The sequence below is a fragment of the Aphanomyces invadans genome, assembly GCF_000520115.1.
Source record: "Aphanomyces invadans strain NJM9701 unplaced genomic scaffold supercont1.1, whole genome shotgun sequence".
NCBI classification, from domain to species: domain Eukaryota; phylum Oomycota; class Saprolegniomycetes; order Saprolegniales; family Verrucalvaceae; genus Aphanomyces; species Aphanomyces invadans.
This window is the reverse complement of record NW_008580146.1, coordinates 1,603,979-1,622,360: the sequence shown is the minus strand read 5'-3', so window position 1 is coordinate 1,622,360 and position 18,382 is coordinate 1,603,979. Positions and strand designations below refer to the sequence as shown.

Below are 18,382 nucleotides of genomic sequence, written 5' to 3'. Positions count from 1 at the left end.
TTCAACGCTTCGATATTCCGGATACGACGTTTTCGGCGGGCGTTTTCCGGGCGTCCGGAGCAATTTCCGCTAAGTCCCACGATTATTCGGATCTTCTTGTTGATGATCTGTTTTTGGGAGCAAGGGCATCATCTACGTGACACCATCGCGGCAGGTGCTCGATGCAAAATTACCACATCTTGGAGCGCATTGGCGAAGGCTCGTTTGGGAAAGTCTATCGTGGCAGGAGAAAGTACTCCGGACATGTTGTTGCGCTAAAGTTCGTGTCGAAGCGGGGCAAGTCGGAGAAAAATATGTCCAATTTGCGCCAAGAGGTACGTCAAGCTGTCGTTGACCTCGAATCGTCCGCACCACGGAGCTCACAATGCATCAACTATAGATTAACATCCTTCGAGGCTTGAACCATTCGAACGTGATTGCCATGCTTGATTCGTTTGAGACGGAGGGGGAGTTTTGCATGGTCACTGAGTATGCGCAAGGCGAATTGTTTCAGATCCTGGAAGACGACCATCAATTGCCGGAAGACGAGATCAAAAAGATTGCTGTGCAACTGCTACAGGCGCTCCATTACCTGCACACGAACCGCATTATCCACCGTGACATGAAGCCACAAAACATCCTCGTGGGGCCGAAACAGCAAATCAAACTGTGCGACTTTGGATTTGCCCGCGCCATCTCAGCCGACACGAACGTGCTGACGTCCATCAAAGGCACACCGCTCTACATGGCGCCGGAACTGGTGAAAGAACAGCCTTACAATCACACGGTAGACTTGTGGTCGCTCGGGGTCATTTTGTACGAGCTCGCGGTCGGGCGCCCGCCGTTCTACACGGATAAGATTGTGACGTTGATCCAGTTGATCGTCAAGGAAAACGTAAAGTACCCCGCGACGATGAGCGCCGAGTTCAAGAGTTTCCTGTCCGGGTTGCTGCAGAAAGATCCATCGAAGCGCATGACGTGGCCCGATATTCTCAATCATCCATTCGCGAGGGAAACCGCGCTCCAAATACAAGACCGAGAGGCGCTGGAGAGACAAGTGCGGCGGTTGCCTACATTCTACGAGGCCAACCAAAAGCTGGCAAACAGTGCCCTCCAGCGCAGCGTCGAGTGGAAGCCCGTCGATCCACAAACTGGACAAGTCATCGACACGCCCGCTGTTGTCTCTTCCACACAAAAGAGCCACGATGAACTTCGCACGCCGTCGCAAGCCCAAGACAATTCGGAGCTCGTCCGAGTGTGGAGCACGTACGAAATTGACACGACTGGCCATGACGCGGGGTATCTTCGTCTATTCGATGCCCCGACGTTTATTAGTCATGTCAACCAAGCTCTGACCTGTACTGACTCAGTGTGCCTCCGTACGGCGCTGTACGTCGTGCACCGAGCGCTGCAACAAGTGGTCAAAGCTAGCAACTCCCTGGACGCAAGGCACTTAGTCATTGTTCAGAACCTCCGCGCATCCTTCCTCGAACACCTGCCCCATGTGCTTTCAAGAAGCCGGGACAATGCATTGCAAATGGTGCGGTCGCTCATGCTGCAGGTGCAGGGGGGAGGTGACTGCAAAGCCGACGTTGGTGGGATCTTGTGGTTGTTGCGAGAGAGACAGGTCGTGGCAGATGTCCCGCTGCTGTCAAAGGTTCTGAAATGGCTCGGCACGTGCTTGGATCATGAAGCAAACGCCGCTATAGTGTTTCAAGGCATCGTCCACGACAAGGCGGAGCTGATTCCGGCGCTTTGCGGGTTGCTCGACCATGAAGATACGAGCGTAGCTACATACGCTGTTTTTGCTCTAGCATCGTTGGTGCATCCCAATGGCGCTGCATGGAACATTGACATTGCTTTTCCCGCGACCGCGGCAGCGATGGTTGACAGCCTTCCCGTGGCTCAAGACAAGATCCAGCGATTGCGCTCCACATATGCACTGCGCATCAAGATTCACACTGACGTCTCCACCGCACTGTTCAAAACCGGATTCTCATCATTATTGGCCAAAGTCGGCAGCGAGCTTGACCTACGAACGCATGAAGTCGCGGTCGACGACGACAATGCCCCCCACACTTTGCTCACAAACCTGCTCAAAGTGCTCTTTTACAGCTGCCGAGTGTCGTCGCCACTGTCGAAACGAGCGGTCAAGACTGTCCAGCTATTCCATGCACCCACAGTGCTCGATCGCATGAATGGACCCGAGCGGTACTTTGCGCTCGAATCCATGGCCGTGTGCCAGCGGCGAGGAGTGCTGTCGGCAGAAGCGTGCGTTCACCAGCTATTTCAAGTCGAGATGACTCGATCGAGGCCGCTACATGTCTTGGACCAAAGTGCCATGTGTACATTACTATCTGAAACAGTAGAAGGTGATGTGTCTGGAGGAATGGCCAAGGCGGCGGTCGAGTTGGTGCCCCTTCTCTCGTTTGCGCTTCCGTCCGACGACACGACGAACGACCTCTTATTTTGCTTTGGTCTGCGGGCAACCGGCGTCCTCGACAGTTCGGTGATCGCTCTATACCGCATCGTGGCGTCGTTAAAGAAACATGGACAAGCGGACTTGCTCCACCAGGTGCTCATTCATCTGGAAGCGTACAGCCACTGGCCAGCCTTCTGCACGCTGCTCAAGACTGGCGGAAACGACAAATTGTCTCCGTGGGGATTGTTTTGCTTGCTCAAGCTCATCCGAGTCTTGACTGAACACATGACCGAAACGGACCAGTTCCTTCCCCCGCACTTGGAGCGCCAACGCACACTGGTGCCACTCCTTGTGTCGCTGCTTCGTCCGGCCCACATCCAACACTTGCTCGTGTGGCCGGATGAAGTAGGCGGCGGCCTTCAAGCTGTCAAAGCAATGGTGCACGCAATCGTCAAGATTGTTAGCATGCCGTTTATGAGCGCAGACGTGTCGGAGGAACTTGTGTTTCAAACCCAGGAACTGTTGTACGAGTCGGGGTGCGTCGGGCTCGTCCTTGGCATCCTCAGCCAACACGCGTTGGAAATGGAGCTCCTGGTCAAGTTTTTGTCCCGGCTCGTCACGAGTTCACCGCATTTTGCCATGCAATTCGTCGACGCGAACGGCGTCGCCCTCCTCAAGTTGCAAGGGCTGCTGCAGGGCACGACCGCATCACTTCTTGTTCAGGACGCGCTTGTCCTGCTCTCCCACATTGCGCGGTCGTCCCGAACGCACTACGGGAACATTGAAGCCGCCAACATCCTGGTCGAGCTCCGAGACCTGCTTGCGTCGACGGATGCAACCCTTCGTGCCAAGACGTGCAACTGCGTCGGCAACCTCAGTCGTCACTCCAACCACTTCTACGAGCACTTTGTCCAGCCATTGCCGCCGACGCAGTCGAGCATCGTCGACGGACTACTCCAATGTGTCCAAGATTCGGATGTCCTCACCCGTCGATACGCGTGCTTTGCCATCGGAAACGCGGCGTTCCACACCGACCAGCTGACTCGGGTGCTGCAGCCCGCAATTCCACACTTGGTCCGTCACCTTCACGACCATGACGTGAAGACAAGGTCCAATGCCGCAGCGGCCCTCGGGAACCTTGTCCGGCAGTCGGGAACGTGCTGCGTTGACTTAGTTGTCCACCGTGCGCCGTATAGCCTGCTCGAATGCGCATTTGACGAAACTGACCTTGGCACGAGACGAATTGCACTCTTTTCCCTCGGAAACTTGTGCGAGTACGAACTGTGTCGCCAGTCTATGACGTCTACCGATGCCTTGTTCGCGCATTCGTTGGAAGGACTTGGTGACGACTCGACAGATGAACTGGTCAAAAAGTACATTCGACGGATCCTGTCGAAATGGCCCGTCGCCAGCGGCGGTGGATCCCGCACTGCTCGCTAACGAACTTCGAAATATGCATGGTATTTATTTCTGGTCGTGCACAAAGGCACTGCAGCACCACCGTTTTCACGAGTTCCTTTGAGTTGTGGCAAACGCTGACACTCGTCAGGACGGCACACCTGAGATATCGCGCTCTAGAGGTTGCGCGTACGGGTCCAGACTTCTCACTTCGTGAATCGCTGCTCCATACTAACCCCTGAATGCGTCATGTGTCCTTCCACCTCTAGTACAATAGCATCCTCCATTCCACCATTGTAAAAACTGTTCATTCGCTCTCCTGGAATGACCTCGGCACACCTGCGACCTTTGCGCGCGAGCTTCTCGCGTCCGCAGGACCGTCCGTTTCGCGGAAGAGCGATAGACTATGGTTCGTTTTGATTGGGCGATGGGATATCGGTCGAAAACCGAAAGATCCAAGGGGCACTTGGATATCCGCGTGAAGAGCATCGGGTGGAAGGATGGCGACTCCTGCTGCGTACCAGGTGACGCCGCCACGGAGGTACATGCCATTCTCATGCTCTCTGTGGTAGACCCCCGACTCGAAGAAAGAGGAGTTCCGCAAGTACTTGGAGAAGAGCGGTGTGATTGACTCGTTGACCAAAGTGCTCGTCGGGTTGTATGAAGAATCTGACAAGCCGCCGAACGCTGTCGACTACATCAAACGGTTTATGGGTGCACCGACGGGGGTCGACGTTGAAGCAATGCGTCTTGAGAACGAGGAACTGAAGAAGAAGAATGCCGAGCTAACCAAGGTCATCGAGGAGCTCAACAAGCGCCTCACAGCAGAAGAAGAAGAAGAGGACGACTGAAGCAGTGCAACCTAACGAGTATACTCTGCATATTATGGATACGTGTTGCACTTGGTCGGGGCCACCACCAACGTCAACACTGAACGTTGCAATTGCGCTGGCAAATGCAGCATTTTTCTCCGTCCTTGGCGCAAACCTATGTCGACCCAATGCTACAGCTTTCCAACAGGACCAATACGAGGCTACATGTTACGGAATGTCTCGCGTGTGCCGCGCACTACCATGCGGTTTAACCGGTCGTCTTGCATTGTGCCAGCAATTCGGAGATGTTGGCTTCCAGCGAGGTCTTTTGTCGCTCCAGGTATTGCTTCCGCGCCTAGGGCAGGGCACGTCAGTGTCTTCGAACACCTGTCGGACCGCACCTCCAAAGCCGCCACTTGGTCGTCGACATTGGTCGCACTGGAGTCCAAGCGAGCCGCATTTTCTTCCGGCGTCATTTCCATAAACATCTTACCTGAATTTCCACGAATTAGCAATGGATTACCCGAACAACAACGAAAGGCGCACCGATCGACGCATAAGTTCGCGTGCCAGTGGGTAATTCAGCCAGCTCTTCTTTGGTCAGCTGAATACGCTTCTTTTCGCGGCCGTACGCGCCCAACTTCGAGTCGATCTAATGGAGCTCGATGCAAAACACGACTGAGGTGTAGAGTCGTACGGTTTCCAATTCGCGATGCAACGACTGGAATTGGGGCTGCAATTCTTGCAACTCTTTCTGCACCGACGCAGGCAACGACGCAGCAGCTTCTTGCTTGGAGCGTTTTGCAGGAACCCCACCACCGTTGGCAAGCGCCATGGTAGCCATGGCTTCTTCGTTCTTTCCCAATTGGCGTTGGGCATTCGCCAAACGAAGGAGTCCTGTGTAGCGTGAGGTTGATTTTGAGCGATTGCTTGAGCTAGTGGACGCTTTACCTTTCTTAAAACTCGGGTTAAGACGCGCACATTCCTTAGCATCGGCTTCAGCTTTCTCCCAGTTGTTCAAAGCGCCATATGCAGCACTGGAGATATCAATTAGATCATGTTTACTTGATACATGGAGAAAGTACCTTCGGTTCGAGTAAAAGATGTGATTCGTCGGTGCAAGCTTGATGGCCTACATGCACGATGGAATTGTTATCATGGTTGCAACAGGAATCACCATCATGCCTCCGAATAGTGGTGAATAGCCTGTTCATAGTTCTTAGCGTTGAATTCCTCGTTCCCAAGACTACACATCCGTGCTCGATAAGTTGTTCGGGTCTCCCAAGCCGTCGACCTACTTCTTTTCGAGCTCCGCCGCGTCGGCCATGATGATTCAAATGAGGGGACCAATTCGATTGAATGGCATGCAATTGGCTCAGATTTTGACAAAAACGCGAAAATAATTCAAGCATTTTTAAAATATCCTCCACATTCAACGGAGGGAGAAGAAACGAGATGGTGCTCAGGGTGCACAGGTTGGGCCACGCACCGCTCATGCTAGCTGCTGACTGCTGCAGGTGCAAAGCATTCCACGTGCATCATGTGACCGTGTCATACTAATCGCCAGTAGTATGACACGGTCACATGATGCACGTGGAATGCTTTGCTACTAATCGCCAGTAGTCCACAACTTGGTCTGCGGCAGCGGGGCAGATCCGCACAGCCAGCGCATGAGCTCCTTCTGGAAAGACCACATCCCCCCCTCTGTTGAAGCACGGCACAAACCAACAGTTCCGTCGTCATGTGCTGCAGGGGGACACAGGATGGTGTCGTGTCCTTCACCTGGAGGTGCATTGTGATGTGGTGTTTTCCTTCGCGACGCGTCGTCAGCCATCACTCGTCATATTATGAAGTTGGAGTGTTGGTCTTTGCCAAAGGAATGTATCTAATGTACGATGTACATTGCCTCGTATGTGGGATGTCTGCTGGGTAGTGCATGAATCGGTCAGAAGTTACACCACGTACAGGATAACGGACGATACCCGTACGTACACCAGTATTATATTGACCACTCACTCATCTCGACTTCAGGCCGTGCGATTCGAAGCGTGCCGCCAGTCCACCCGCCGATCCGACGTCGCATCGATAGATCAGCGCCTGGAGTGACCTACCGTAGATATCAACATGTTTGCTGTATCTGCACGTCGTCTGGAGAAGGACCTGCTCCGCGCACTGCGGTCGAACTGCGCCGATCGGGAGATGCATCAACTGTCGACAGTATGTCAATCCTTCGTTCATCGTCTTGAACACCTTTCTGACATGTTGTGCGCAGCAAGTGAACAACACCGTCAAGCGGATCAATCGTCACGCGCATGCAGATGCATGGAAGCGTGCGAACGTCCGCGCCCACACGACCAACACGACCGCGAAGTTTGCCCGACAAGTAAAAGATGTTAACAATCCGCCCATGTCGTTTTCGGCGTGGCTCTCCCAGCGCATTCCCAAGGGTTTGTAACTTCACATTACCCCATGGTGGCATTTTTGTTCTCTTACACCGTCCTACCAGGCTTTGAACGTTTCTACCCAAAAGGAACGAAGGGTGAAGGCAAGCCCAGTGGTAGCGCCAAAAAGCCGGCTGGTAATGGTCCAAAAGAGGAGCCCAAACCGTCGGGCAGCGGCTCTTCTGGTAGTGGTGGCACTCCTGGCGCGCAAGACCCCAAGGACCAATTGATGTATACGATTCCCATCGCGATTGCCTTGCTCTTGTTTTTGGAGTTGACGTCGGGCGACAACGCGTTGAAAGAAATCACGTGGCAAGAGTTTCGCAACGATCTCTTGTCCCAGGGCAAGGTAGCGACAACGTGTTGATGTGCCTCACGAGTCTTGGCACAGGTGGATCACATTGTTGTTGTCAACAAAACGTACGCCCGCGTGTACCTTCACCGCCCTTCGTCATCGGAGTCGACTTTGCACTCGACGGCGACCCACACGGACTTGCATGAAGTCCGGGACTACAACCATCCACAACAGCATGGCGGGACGCCCGCTGCTGCAACTGCCGCACCGCAGCAGCACACGCCGAGCTTTTACTTCAACATTGGCAGCATTGAGAACTTTGAGCGGCAGATGGAACAAACCCAGGCGAGTTTGGGCATTTTGCCCAAGGATTACATTCCCATCCAGTTTTCGAACGAAATGAACTGGAAGATGGAGTTGCTCAAGATGGCGCCAACGTTGCTCTTGATTGGGTTTTTGATGATGTCGATGCGCGGCATCGGCGGCGCCGGTGGTGGTGGCGGCATGGGTGGCATTTTCAAAGTCGGCAAGTCGCCAGCCAAGAAGATCACAAAGGAAGACATCAAGATCACGTTCAAAGATGTGGCCGGTGTAGACGAAGCAAAGCGTGAAATCATGGAATTCGTTGAATTCCTCAAGAACCAGAAGAAGTTTACGGACTTGGGAGCAAAGATTCCCAAGGGGGCGCTCTTGGTCGGGCCTCCCGGTACTGGTAAGACCATGTTGGCCAAAGCAACGGCCGGCGAGGCGAGCGTGCCGTTCTTCAGCATTTCAGGGTCGGACTTTATTGAAATGTTTGTGGGTGTCGGGCCGTCGCGAGTCCGTGATTTGTTCAAGGAAGCGAGGTATGGCTGCAATCGCTAGATCGTACTCTCACGACGGGTAGAGCCAACGCTCCTTGCATTGTCTTCATCGATGAAATCGACGCCGTTGCACGTGCGCGTTCCAATGGTCGGTTTGGTGGTGGCAACGACGAACGTGAAAACACATTGAATCAGCTTCTTGTCGAAATGGATGGGTTCAGTTCAAGCGAGGGGGTCGTCGTGCTGGCAGGGACGAACCGCGTCGACATTTTGGACAAAGCCATTCTGCGTCCTGGGCGATTTGATCGACAAATCACGGTCGACAAGCCAGACATCAAGGTACATGTCCCCTTCTTACAAGTGTGTTCCTCATTGCCTCGTTTCGTGCAGGGCCGTCGCGAAATTTTCAAGGTGCACTTGAAGGCGCTGCACCTGGACGGCACGGTGGACGACTTTGCGCGGCGCATGGCGGCATTGACCCCTGGGTTTACGGGTGCTGACATTGCCAACATTTGTAATGAAGCGGCGATTGTCGCGGCCCGACGTGCCGGAGACTCGATCAATTTCAAGGACTTTGAACAGGCCACGGACCGTGTGATCGGCGGCCTCGAGACGAACCGGCTCATGACACCGGAGGAGAAGAAGACGGTCGCGTACCATGAAGCCGGCCATGCTGTCACCGGGTGGTTCTTGGAACATGCAGATCCCCTTCTTAAGGTCACGATCGTCCCACGTGGGAAGGGCTCGTTGGGATACGCCCAATACTTGCCCAAGGAAGTATCGCTGCACAGCCAGGAAGCCATCGAAGATATCATGTGCATGGCGTTGGGCGGCCGTGCGTCCGAATACGTGAACTTTAACGGACGGATCACAACGGGCGCGTCAGACGGTATCCATGAAAACGAGTGTGGTTGCTCGGTGTTGACAAAGTCGCTGTAGATTTGCGCCGCGTGACCCAAATGGCCTACTCGATGGTCCAGTTGTACGGCATGAACTCGCGCATTGGTCAATTGAGTTTTCCCCGTGACGACAACCAGCCAGGTGAACCGCGCATGTACAGCGAGCGGACCGCGGAAATGATGGACGAAGAAGTCAAGAAGATTGTGGACCGGGCGTACCAACGTACAATTGATTTGCTCGTATCCAAGCAGGACCTGCTCGTGAAACTGAGCGAGGAACTGATCGAGAACGAAACAATCAACCACAGCGACATTGTCCGCGTGTTGGGGCCACGTCCGTTTGGCGGAAACAAAACGTACACTGAGTTTGTGGAAGAATCGTGGCAAAACGCTGACCGCCACGAAGAAGACAAGAAGGCCAAAGCGGCCGCTGCGGCGGAAACGTCCGTGAGCAAGACTGACGCTTCGGCGACTGAGGACGGTGACATGTCTACGGGATCGGACGACTCGACAGAAAGTGACAAGGAATCGGACAAGAAAAAGGGCGAGTAGGTTGAATAGAACAAGGAGATAGAGATGTATGTCGCAGGGAGTCCCTCTGGGTTGGTTTTCCACCACCAATACACGGCATCATTCGAATCTCCCTGGTCAGGAGCGCCACGTGAAACCCATCGAGACGTTTTCCCGTAACAGGAATCGCTTACAGCTCGGATGTATACGTTTGAAATACAAATTCTCGCCGCGGGTTGCCTTCTGTCGCTGCCATGAGTGCCACGACGTCGGCCATACTCGCTTCCAGAAGCGATGTCTTGTCGATTGCAACCAAAAGCGCTCCAGGACCGACATCTTCGTCACTTGATTCGATGGGACCTGGGCCACCTGATGGGAATTGCGACGTGTACACTGGTTCAAAACCAGCTACGACAACAGGAGCAGACGAATTTGGTCGAAGGACGAGTCCCGTCGGGCCGGGTGGCACCTGAATGTGCACAATGGAATGGGGATCGGGATCATTTGCCACTACTTCTGTCGGTGATTCCGTTCGACATAGCGTCTCCACCTGGCGAACGTCACGAAGATTCCCTGGTTTCGTGGCGGGGCTCACGCTCCGCGACTTGGAAGGGCTTCGCTTGTGCGTGGGGTCTGGTTTCTTCAGGAAGACAGGAGACGCTGTAGCATGACCAACTTCGCGACTTCGCATTTCCTGCCACTCTGATGCAAGCGTCGTGGACACCATGTGCTGCCTGTATTCCTTTATCGTTGGTGAGTCCATCGTTTCCTTGTGTGTGGGACGCTGCGACGACGTTGTTGGAGCTCTTCTGAATACTTCTGCTGGTTTCTTGTCATCGCGAAAGGTTGCATAGTTTGATGGGGAAGGTGGGGCATGGGAGGTCGGCCTCCTGCCTACATCAACCAGGTCGTCGTCCTCGCCTGAACTGCACACGCATGCACACCGCAACATAGCACTCGAGATGATACCGGTAGTTCCCACTTGTGTTCGTACTGTACGTACGATTTTGATTGCCGTCTTCAAGGCAATGTACGAAAACGTACGATATTTGTACATTCCATCACTCAACATCAACGAAAGACGCTGCATCGGTAATGCGACGGTTGCCTGTGCGTCGTCCGTCCACAGCCCGTCCTCCTTGTCGAGAAAGGCGAAAGCACTCGACCGCGATGTCGCTCGCCTAGGGAGTCGAGGGAGAAGAGGTATGTTGACAAAATCCTGTATTTTAGCGCTGCGCTCTTCACTGATCACCACGTGTTTCACAAATGTTTCAACAGGCGGGTGATAAGGATTTCGGCAGGCGCCTGCAGATTGCTAGGTGGCGCATCTGTGCCGGTCCTTTGCGTCCGCGGACGCCTTCAGGCGCGCCACATTAAAATTGGATAGTACAAAATCACAATTCGACAGAAGGAAAGCCATCTGATTGGCTTGAAATTCCGGACAATCGTTTTGATTGGTTTCTTCGTAGGAGCTGACCAATGACACAACGCCGTGGCGACGAATCTGTTCCCACCGAACCAATCAAAGCGTAGGCCATGCTGCCCCACCAACAGGACAAGTGCAATCACTTTGCAACCATCTAGCAAACCACCACATCCACTCCATCATGTTGCGTCGCTCGATCTCCCGGCTGCCGACCCGCGACCTCTCAGCTTGTTCAGGGATGTCCCAAGTGGCGACTTCCTCCCCGGCAGCATCTGGAGCGCCGCTTGCTGCTCAAAACCGAGGCGTTGACGCTTTCGTCGGCCAACAAACTCGTCGTCGACAATCGTTGGATTCAACAGTTGACCAAGCAAAGGCGCGGGCTGACATTTGGGACGTTGTGTTTGGAACACGCAGCGAAGTTGCGCTCGACTAAAGGCTCGTTGTATGCTACGTATTTAATGTATCTATTCCATCGCTGTCGTTGCCTGTGTGCGTTGCCGAAGCAAGCTACTCCTCGACTCAGGTCGACCATGTGACACCATCGCTGAAGTTGCGCCGGAACCTGTTCAATTCGTGCTGAGCCAAGCAACGAATCCGTCATGCGCCACAAGTGCTCCCAATTCGTGGCCCCCGCGACGCCGCGACCGGTGGTGCTCGGTCGCCTTGCGGCAGAGACTGTGTCAACTTGAAGTTGACGGGACAAAGACGCACGGTATCCGGATGGTTCAAGCATCTGGATTGGTCCAAATGGGCCAATCAACATTCGCCATAGAAAATCAACCTATGACGCTTCAGCGTGGCATTGCTTCGGCCTTCGATTGTCCAATCACAGAGCACGCTTGACCTACCGTTTGCATCGCGATCTCTCAACGACCATTAAGGAATCGACCGCCCGATGCTCGCCACTCGCCCACTTGCCCGAAAGGCCCTCGCCGCCGCGTCGGCAAATGCCAACCGACCCACTACCGCGCGATGTGTAGCGGTATTACGTCGCGTGACTCCTCTAGACGATGACGATGAAATCCCCCAATGTACTACCGACAATGTGCGCATTGCTGCCTCGACCAACGTACCCGATTTGTGGCGCACTGTGTTTGGTGGTAAGTCCTCGTCACCACCTTCGTATGTGGACGCGCCGAACGACGAAGATGTGTTTACAACGAGCATTGAGATCAAAGCTACCTCCACCACCACGGTTGACGACGTTGCGCAAGAACCTGAAGTCGATATGTGGGGAACAATGTCCGGACCCAAGAACATCAACTCGTTGGATCAAGGTTCGCTCCACCAAGAGGATGAACCGAGGAACGATAAACCAATGGATTTGTGGGGCGCTGTGTTTGGTGCAAAGCTACCCGACTGCATTCGCGACGACACTCCAGTCGACGAGGCATCCATGTCGGACGTATCCTCCCCCAGTCCTGCCCCGCTCAAGGCCCATACTGACGTGTGGACGTCCGTGTTTGGCAATCGCGACGTGTGAAAGCCGCCGACTGCTTTAATTTAATAAGTTACCGTGTTGCATCATGCAGGTAGCGTGTACACGAGAGACTCGTGCTTTGTGTGGGTCTTGAGCTTGGGATTCTTGTGCAGCACGGTAAAACATCGCGAGCACGTCGTGTCCCCATGGCATTCGTGGCACAACACCTCGCCGTTGTTCACCTTGCACACACAACATTTGGCCGGGACAACTGCGATCCGCGTCCATGGCTTGGATGCTGTGCCGGCCGCCCCTTGCACGATCCCATCGCCTGCCACGTTTGCCGCTTTGTCCGCTTGTCGTTGTAGTTGTGCCAATTCAGCATAGCACGACACGCAGAACCGCTCGCCGGTTGCCGTGCTCCGCGACGTGCAAAAGTTCATTTTGCACTGCGTACACATCACATAATAATTGGGCGGCATCCACGACGTTTCTCCCGTCGTCATGTCCATGTAAAACTGTTCGCCGCTCGCTCCGTCCACGCGGCGTACCCACGTCGACGACTCGACCGGCAGCGTCCCCTCTGCCGCGCCCATCAGACGGGGCGGCGCGTACGACGTCGTGCGCTCTTGGATGTTGAAGTAGACGAGCCGCCCGGTTGCGGCGTCGATGCGCTTCATCACGAGCGACCTACGACAATAAATGAGGGCGCCACGAGGCATCGGAGAAGTCGTTGGGTTCGAGTACCGCAGCAGACTGCGGACATATTTCTTGGCCTGGCGACACCGAAACAGCATCTGGATGCGCTTGGCGGCGGCGTTTCGCTGGAACTTGGTCTTTTCTTCTTCGCCGCGCTGGGCGAGCTGCACCTTCATCGTGTTGATCCGAAGTTGAATCAACTGTTCGGACGCAATCGCGAGCGCCGCTTTCATCGTGAGCTCATCGCACAGGACCTTCTCCAGCCGCTCGCTGTGGTAAAAGTACGCCTGCAACTACGGGGTGAACCACTCGTCAACCAACCGACCACCATACCTTGGCGTGGCGCCCGCCAATGCTTTCAAGCCGACACACCCAAGCGCAGTCCGGGACGTTCGAATACGTTGGGTCGTTTTGCAGCATCTTGGACACATTCGCCGGAGGGTCTTCGTATATGTACGTCGCAGCAGCCTGGAGCTCCGTTTGGCCTGAAAGACGCCGCATGAGGCTGGACATCGCATGCACCACCAGTTCCCTGACCTTGCGGCGTTCGAAGCCAGTCCTCCGCCGACGTTCTTGCTTTGGCCACGGCCATTTGTTCGATATCAATCCACGCTGCTTCCGCCAATTTGGCTTGAGCCTCTTCCCGTTTCTTCTTTAATGCGGTCCTCGCTTCTTCCTGCTTCTTGATCTTGCGCACTTGAAACACCTGACGCGACTGTTCTCGAAACACCGCCTTGCGTGCTCGCTCCACTTCAGCGGCTTCATCCGCGCGCATCTACAGGGATTGTCGCACTAATTGACGATGCTTTGGACAACTACCTGCGCTGCCAGCCCGTCTTCGCGGTCCATGCACAAGCACTCGTGTTGATACCGCTCGAACTCGACCGAGGCTGCCACCATGTCGTCCTGGCGCTGCTGGGACATGCGGTCTAGCTTCTGGAGCTCGACGAAGTACCGCCACGCGGTCACCATCTTGGCGAGGACTACGCAGGTGAACGTGAGGCGTATGCCAAGTACCTTGAACGTACGTTTGCCAGTTGTCTGTTGCATAAGTATCATGGTCCGTTCCAGGAGCACCTGCTTGGCTTGTCGCTGGTCCTAGCCATTCATGTCAGCCCTCCTTCGCCACCCTTTTTCAAGACATTCGTACTAGTGCATAGTTCACCAGGGACGTCCACGCGCTTCGCCGCCGCGCCGCATCGTACAAAAGGCGGCTTCGATTCGTTGCCACGCGCTCGCTACAGCAAAAATGAGCCCCAGTCACGGTGGCCAACCCAAGCATCGTACAGTTCTCGACAGGATGTCCAAAAGGAGACCAAGCCCTCCCACGCCACGACTGTCAACGTGCGGTTGTGGCAATGGGCTGCCTTCTGAAGACTTCGCCTCATCCAACGTACACGATGCACATTCTTCTCCAAGTACATGACGCCGCGACCCCACTTGTAGCGCACTGCATGGCAGTCGGCTCTTTTCAATCGCACAGAGTCCGCTGCAAACTAGACACGGCAACACAAGTCTTTCCATCAATTGTATTGGAACTAAGTTTTTGGATCACCTGTTTCCACCGCATAAATCGATGGCGCGGCTCCATGTGAATCCAGTACGCCAGCGCTTTCGCGTGCTGAGCCGCCAGTCGCTCGCGCTCAACGAACGAGGCTGTCATATCGAGCTCGTCCTGTTCGATGGCCGCTCGTTGAAACTCGGTGAGATTTTCCCAACACAGTCGCCGCACAAGGACTTGGAGGTCGAAGCAAGTGTCTACGAGTCCGCTTCTTTTAGGCTGCAAACGTCCCTTCGTGATGGAGAATAGATCACATAAGAGACCTGCAAAAGAAACAAAATCGCCCAGGCGGAGGTCCGAGCCGTTCAGGGACGACAGGAGGTCCTTCACAAACACCTCCATCTCGGCTTCGGTTTTTGGAGTTGGGCATACAGACGTGAGCATGGGACGGATGTCTTTGGCGTTCACCACAAGCTCCGGCGAGATTGACGAAGCGATGCCAAACATGTCAAAAAATCGCGTGAGGCGTCGCAGGGGAGCGAACGTTGGGTGGTCGAGGACGTCCCACATGCAGCATATCACGCGGTGGTCGACATAGGAAGTTCCCGGCTGTTTACACGGATGTGACACCTGGACGCATTTGAGAAATGACATGACGATGGTCTGCGTCGTCGGATCATGTGCGTTCAATGCCAGTGCGGAGTGCATGATGCTCGACATGACGAGGACAGGAACAAGTGGCTCGACGCACAACTCGGCGCATGCAACGACGAGAGGACCGCCGCGCTTTCGTTGCCTCGGTGATCCCACCTGGTGATGAGTGGGCGATGTTGGAGACTTTCGACGAGGTGATCTGCTTGACTTGGGGCTGTGATGTTTGTAGATTTCGTACACCTCGCGCAGGTGCTTCCACCTGGTATAATATCTTGTGCGTTGGGCGCTTTCTTCCACCCGCACTTGCTCGTTCAACTTGTCGTTGACAGCACGATTCATCTCAATGATATCTCGGATGCGTCGCTTGGACGGGGACACTAGGAAGAGCTCCTCTGTCGCCATCGGCAACGGGCCTTCCGACCGGCACCGGTGCATGTCGATCTGAATATCCGGATACGGTTATTTCACGCCCCTTCAAGAACTCAACCACGATGCCAACGGCGGCGCCTGCGTACGGACGAGTGCTTTCGGATGCAGAACGACATAAGGTTGATGCGCTGGAGAAACGAATGAAGAAGCTCGACGATACGGTGCACATATGGGTACGTGACGGCGGCAATGCTCGAGAGGGCGCGACGCCTCGGTAAGTGATATCAAGTTGCTAACGTCGTGAGGAACGGTCGTGGTGTCTCGCGCAGGGAGTTCTTCTCAATGAAGCTTCGTCCGGCATTGCCCATCTCTGAAATTCGAGTACGTTTGGAATTCGTTGTCAAATGGTCATCGTGTCGACCTATCATGATCGCAGGATCAAATTCAAGAGCGATATGAGCGGGACGGGTACTACAATAGCAGCGTCGACCCTCCGCTGCGACTGCTTTTTGGAGGAAAGCTGCTTGTCGATGGCCACAAATTCAGTGATTATCTTCCTTTGCCTCCATACCAGTCCCATCCTCGTCTCAAATGGGTCAAACCTTACGCCGGTGGGTGTGCATCCTCTATAGTTCGAGCTCCTCACTACTTTGGTCAGGCATTATCTGGGTCATTCCAATTCAAATCGAGCCGCATTTTGCGACGGCGTGGGGAGGTGTTGCAGGCTCAACTTCCCTCTCTGCGTCGAATTCGTCCAGACAAAAGTAGCTCTGCAGCAGCGCGCACGGAATTCTAAACAGTAGACAAATCACACGGTGCTTATCCAACAAGCACGCAAGACTGAGTTACAGCAATGCCGATGACAGAGTCTCTCGACCATGGGCTTCTTTGTATCGCATAATGTAGTCCTTTGCGTCCGGCCACCGCTTGAGAAAATGCTGTGAGTACCATTGCCGCACCGAGATCTGTGATACCCCCATCTCTCGCACCGCGTACTGCTGGACATCCTTGGCCGTCCACCGGATGTTGTTTTCCTGGCACTGTTCCTTCAGCCGCGCCACAAGCGCTTCTTCCTGCTCCATGCGCACCGTTGTGATCCCTGGCGACGCGTAAATGTTGACTCGGCGGTCCACGTTCGCGTTGGTCCTGGTGTTCCAGATGAGTTTCGGAATCCCGTACTTCTTCCGGTAGCTCAGCTTGTCGACAGGCTCGCCGTCTGCGCGCCACTCGGCCAGCGCCTTGGTCAAGCTCTCGTGCTCTTCCGTGCCTTGTCGGCTATAATTTAAGTTGCGCTTGACGGGCTCGCGGCCCAACAGAGTTCGAATCAGTGTGATCTTGGCCTTGGTGCGTTTGGAGGGGGGTTTGAGGAAGTCTTTGACGTCGCCGCCTTCGGGGTTCCACACAACACCCGTCGGGTGAAAATCCTCCACGTACGCCATGAGCTCCGTCACGAGCGCCTTGAACGTTGCAGCAAATCGGACTTGATCTGCGTTCGACGCCTTGTACTGCGCCCGAATTTTGGTACCCCAAACATCCCCCATGTACCGAGCCATGAACGCATGCGGCGCCGCGCCGTCCACGTGCAGCCATTCCAGTGTTTGAAGTCCTTCGTACAGCATGTGTTGGTGGTTGGCGAATTCGCTACGGAGGTCGCAGAGGTCGTGCATTTCCCGGATCGCTTCCTGGATAGGAGCGAGGAGACCCTTGACGGGCCCCGTCGAGGGTTTTTGCGACAGACTCGCCGCGAGGAGGTAGTTGCGTTGGGCGTCGAACGCCCGACGAACAATCGCGCCGTACTTGGCAACTTCCGGTCCGAGTTTCTCACAAGCTTCGAGGAATGGTTGAAGAAATGCTGTTGAAAACACATCGTATGCGACGAAGCCGTGAGCGATGGGTGCGCTAGGCGACGACGAGGGTGCGGCGGTAGGATGCGATGCAGATATGGGAGGGTGCGGCGTAGGCAGGATTGAGGCGGATGACGGCGGCAAACCGATTTGAGCTTCGAGCTGTGCCACGCGAGCGTTCAGTCGGTGGACAGCATCGTCGAGAAGAGGTTGCTGTTGGGATGACGAAGGAGTGGAATCTGCATGTGCGGGCGACGTTGTCAGTACAGTGTCGTGTGAAGGCAGTACTGGTGCGGCCTGCTGTGGATAGGTCATCTCGACAGCGGCTGAGGGTGGTGGCTGCTGTGTTAACGTGGTGTGGTGAGCTGTGGTTTGCTGTTGCAGCATTTGGAGTTGTGCTGGTGGCTGTTGTTGTGGCAATGTGGGCTGTTGTTGTTGCTGCTGCTGCTGGTGGTGGGTCACCATTTGATGATGCTGCTGAAGCAGGTGCTGCTGGTGGGGATTCTGCTGGAGCATCGATCGATGATGACTCACGGCTTGCTGGAATTGGCGTTGAGCTTCGTACTGTTGTTGGGGATCGAGCGTCGGGAGCGACGGTTGCTGTTGTGGTGGGAACTGAGGATGCGAGTCGTGCCGAGGCTGCTGCTGCTGGTAGTGAATCTGATCGTGCGGAGAGTGCTGGTATTGCTGCGGGGGAGGAAACTGCGCAGGGACGTACCCCTGCGGCGGCTGGTACTGCATGCTGATGGCGGGCAGCAGCAATGCAAGCGATGTCTGGAATTGGCGTTAGCCAATCAAACATCGAGAAATTCAATTATTAGCCAATCACACACGAGTTCTGCTCGATTTTCTTCAGTTCGTCGATGCCGTTTGAGATGCCAAAACGCGGCATCTCGCGCGCAGGTTGAGA

At 54.8% G+C, this 18,382-nt stretch overlaps 9 protein-coding genes across 9 annotated transcripts; 5 read left to right on the top strand and 4 right to left on the bottom strand.

Annotated features, from left to right (window-relative positions):
- The first annotated feature begins 95 nt into the window (after window positions 1-95).
- On the top strand, window positions 96-3,908 carry H310_00492 (ULK/FUSED protein kinase). Its single transcript, XM_008863306.1, has 2 exons — window positions 96-314; window positions 380-3,908. Exons 1-2 carry the CDS (start codon window positions 162-164, stop codon window positions 3,839-3,841), a joined length of 3,615 nt encoding a protein of 1,204 aa, XP_008861528.1. The 5' UTR covers window positions 96-161; the 3' UTR covers window positions 3,842-3,908.
- A 26-nt stretch (window positions 3,909-3,934) lies between these two features.
- H310_00491 (hypothetical protein) lies at window positions 3,935-4,833 on the top strand. Its single transcript, XM_008863305.1, has 2 exons — window positions 3,935-4,323; window positions 4,372-4,833. Exons 1-2 carry the CDS (start codon window positions 4,300-4,302, stop codon window positions 4,648-4,650), a joined length of 303 nt encoding a protein of 100 aa, XP_008861527.1. The 5' UTR covers window positions 3,935-4,299; the 3' UTR covers window positions 4,651-4,833.
- H310_00490 (hypothetical protein) lies at window positions 4,815-5,959 on the bottom strand. Its single transcript, XM_008863304.1, has 8 exons — window positions 5,910-5,959; window positions 5,797-5,857; window positions 5,697-5,743; window positions 5,563-5,648; window positions 5,309-5,508; window positions 5,158-5,263; window positions 5,013-5,104; window positions 4,815-4,966 (listed from the first exon to the last, which is right to left on the bottom strand). The coding sequence occupies exons 1-8, from the start codon at window positions 5,936-5,938 to the stop codon at window positions 4,880-4,882; spliced, it is 708 nt and encodes a 235-aa protein (XP_008861526.1). The 5' UTR covers window positions 5,939-5,959; the 3' UTR covers window positions 4,815-4,879.
- Window positions 5,960-6,623: 664 nt separating this feature from the next.
- H310_00489 (hypothetical protein) lies at window positions 6,624-9,850 on the top strand. The gene is made up of 7 exons (XM_008863303.1): window positions 6,624-6,828; window positions 6,884-7,058; window positions 7,118-7,401; window positions 7,444-8,192; window positions 8,234-8,489; window positions 8,541-9,039; window positions 9,090-9,850. The coding sequence occupies exons 1-7, from the start codon at window positions 6,736-6,738 to the stop codon at window positions 9,599-9,601; spliced, it is 2,568 nt and encodes an 855-aa protein (XP_008861525.1). The 5' UTR covers window positions 6,624-6,735; the 3' UTR covers window positions 9,602-9,850.
- H310_00488 (hypothetical protein) lies at window positions 9,578-10,521 on the bottom strand. Its single transcript, XM_008863302.1, has one exon. It carries the CDS (start codon window positions 10,509-10,511, stop codon window positions 9,750-9,752), a length of 762 nt encoding a protein of 253 aa, XP_008861524.1. The 5' UTR covers window positions 10,512-10,521; the 3' UTR covers window positions 9,578-9,749.
- Window positions 10,522-11,774: 1,253 nt separating this feature from the next.
- Window positions 11,775-12,913, top strand: H310_00487 (hypothetical protein). Its single transcript, XM_008863301.1, has one exon. The coding sequence runs from the start codon at window positions 11,881-11,883 to the stop codon at window positions 12,466-12,468; it is 588 nt and encodes a 195-aa protein (XP_008861523.1). The 5' UTR covers window positions 11,775-11,880; the 3' UTR covers window positions 12,469-12,913.
- On the bottom strand, window positions 11,845-15,697 carry H310_00486 (hypothetical protein). Its single transcript, XM_008863300.1, has 10 exons — window positions 14,929-15,697; window positions 14,660-14,862; window positions 14,392-14,600; window positions 14,255-14,342; window positions 14,133-14,202; window positions 13,924-14,087; window positions 13,642-13,879; window positions 13,438-13,589; window positions 13,153-13,391; window positions 11,845-13,095 (listed from the first exon to the last, which is right to left on the bottom strand). Exons 1-10 carry the CDS (start codon window positions 15,692-15,694, stop codon window positions 12,510-12,512), a joined length of 2,715 nt encoding a protein of 904 aa, XP_008861522.1. The 5' UTR covers window positions 15,695-15,697; the 3' UTR covers window positions 11,845-12,509.
- Window positions 15,698-15,724: 27 nt separating this feature from the next.
- H310_00485 (hypothetical protein) lies at window positions 15,725-17,293 on the top strand. Its single transcript, XM_008863299.1, has 4 exons — window positions 15,725-15,902; window positions 15,958-16,009; window positions 16,065-16,239; window positions 16,287-17,293. The coding sequence occupies exons 1-4, from the start codon at window positions 15,751-15,753 to the stop codon at window positions 16,394-16,396; spliced, it is 489 nt and encodes a 162-aa protein (XP_008861521.1). The 5' UTR covers window positions 15,725-15,750; the 3' UTR covers window positions 16,397-17,293.
- On the bottom strand, window positions 16,430-18,242 carry H310_00484 (hypothetical protein). The gene has a single exon (XM_008863298.1). The coding sequence runs from the start codon at window positions 18,211-18,213 to the stop codon at window positions 16,474-16,476; it is 1,740 nt and encodes a 579-aa protein (XP_008861520.1). The 5' UTR covers window positions 18,214-18,242; the 3' UTR covers window positions 16,430-16,473.
- Window positions 18,243-18,382: the final 140 nt, after the last annotated feature.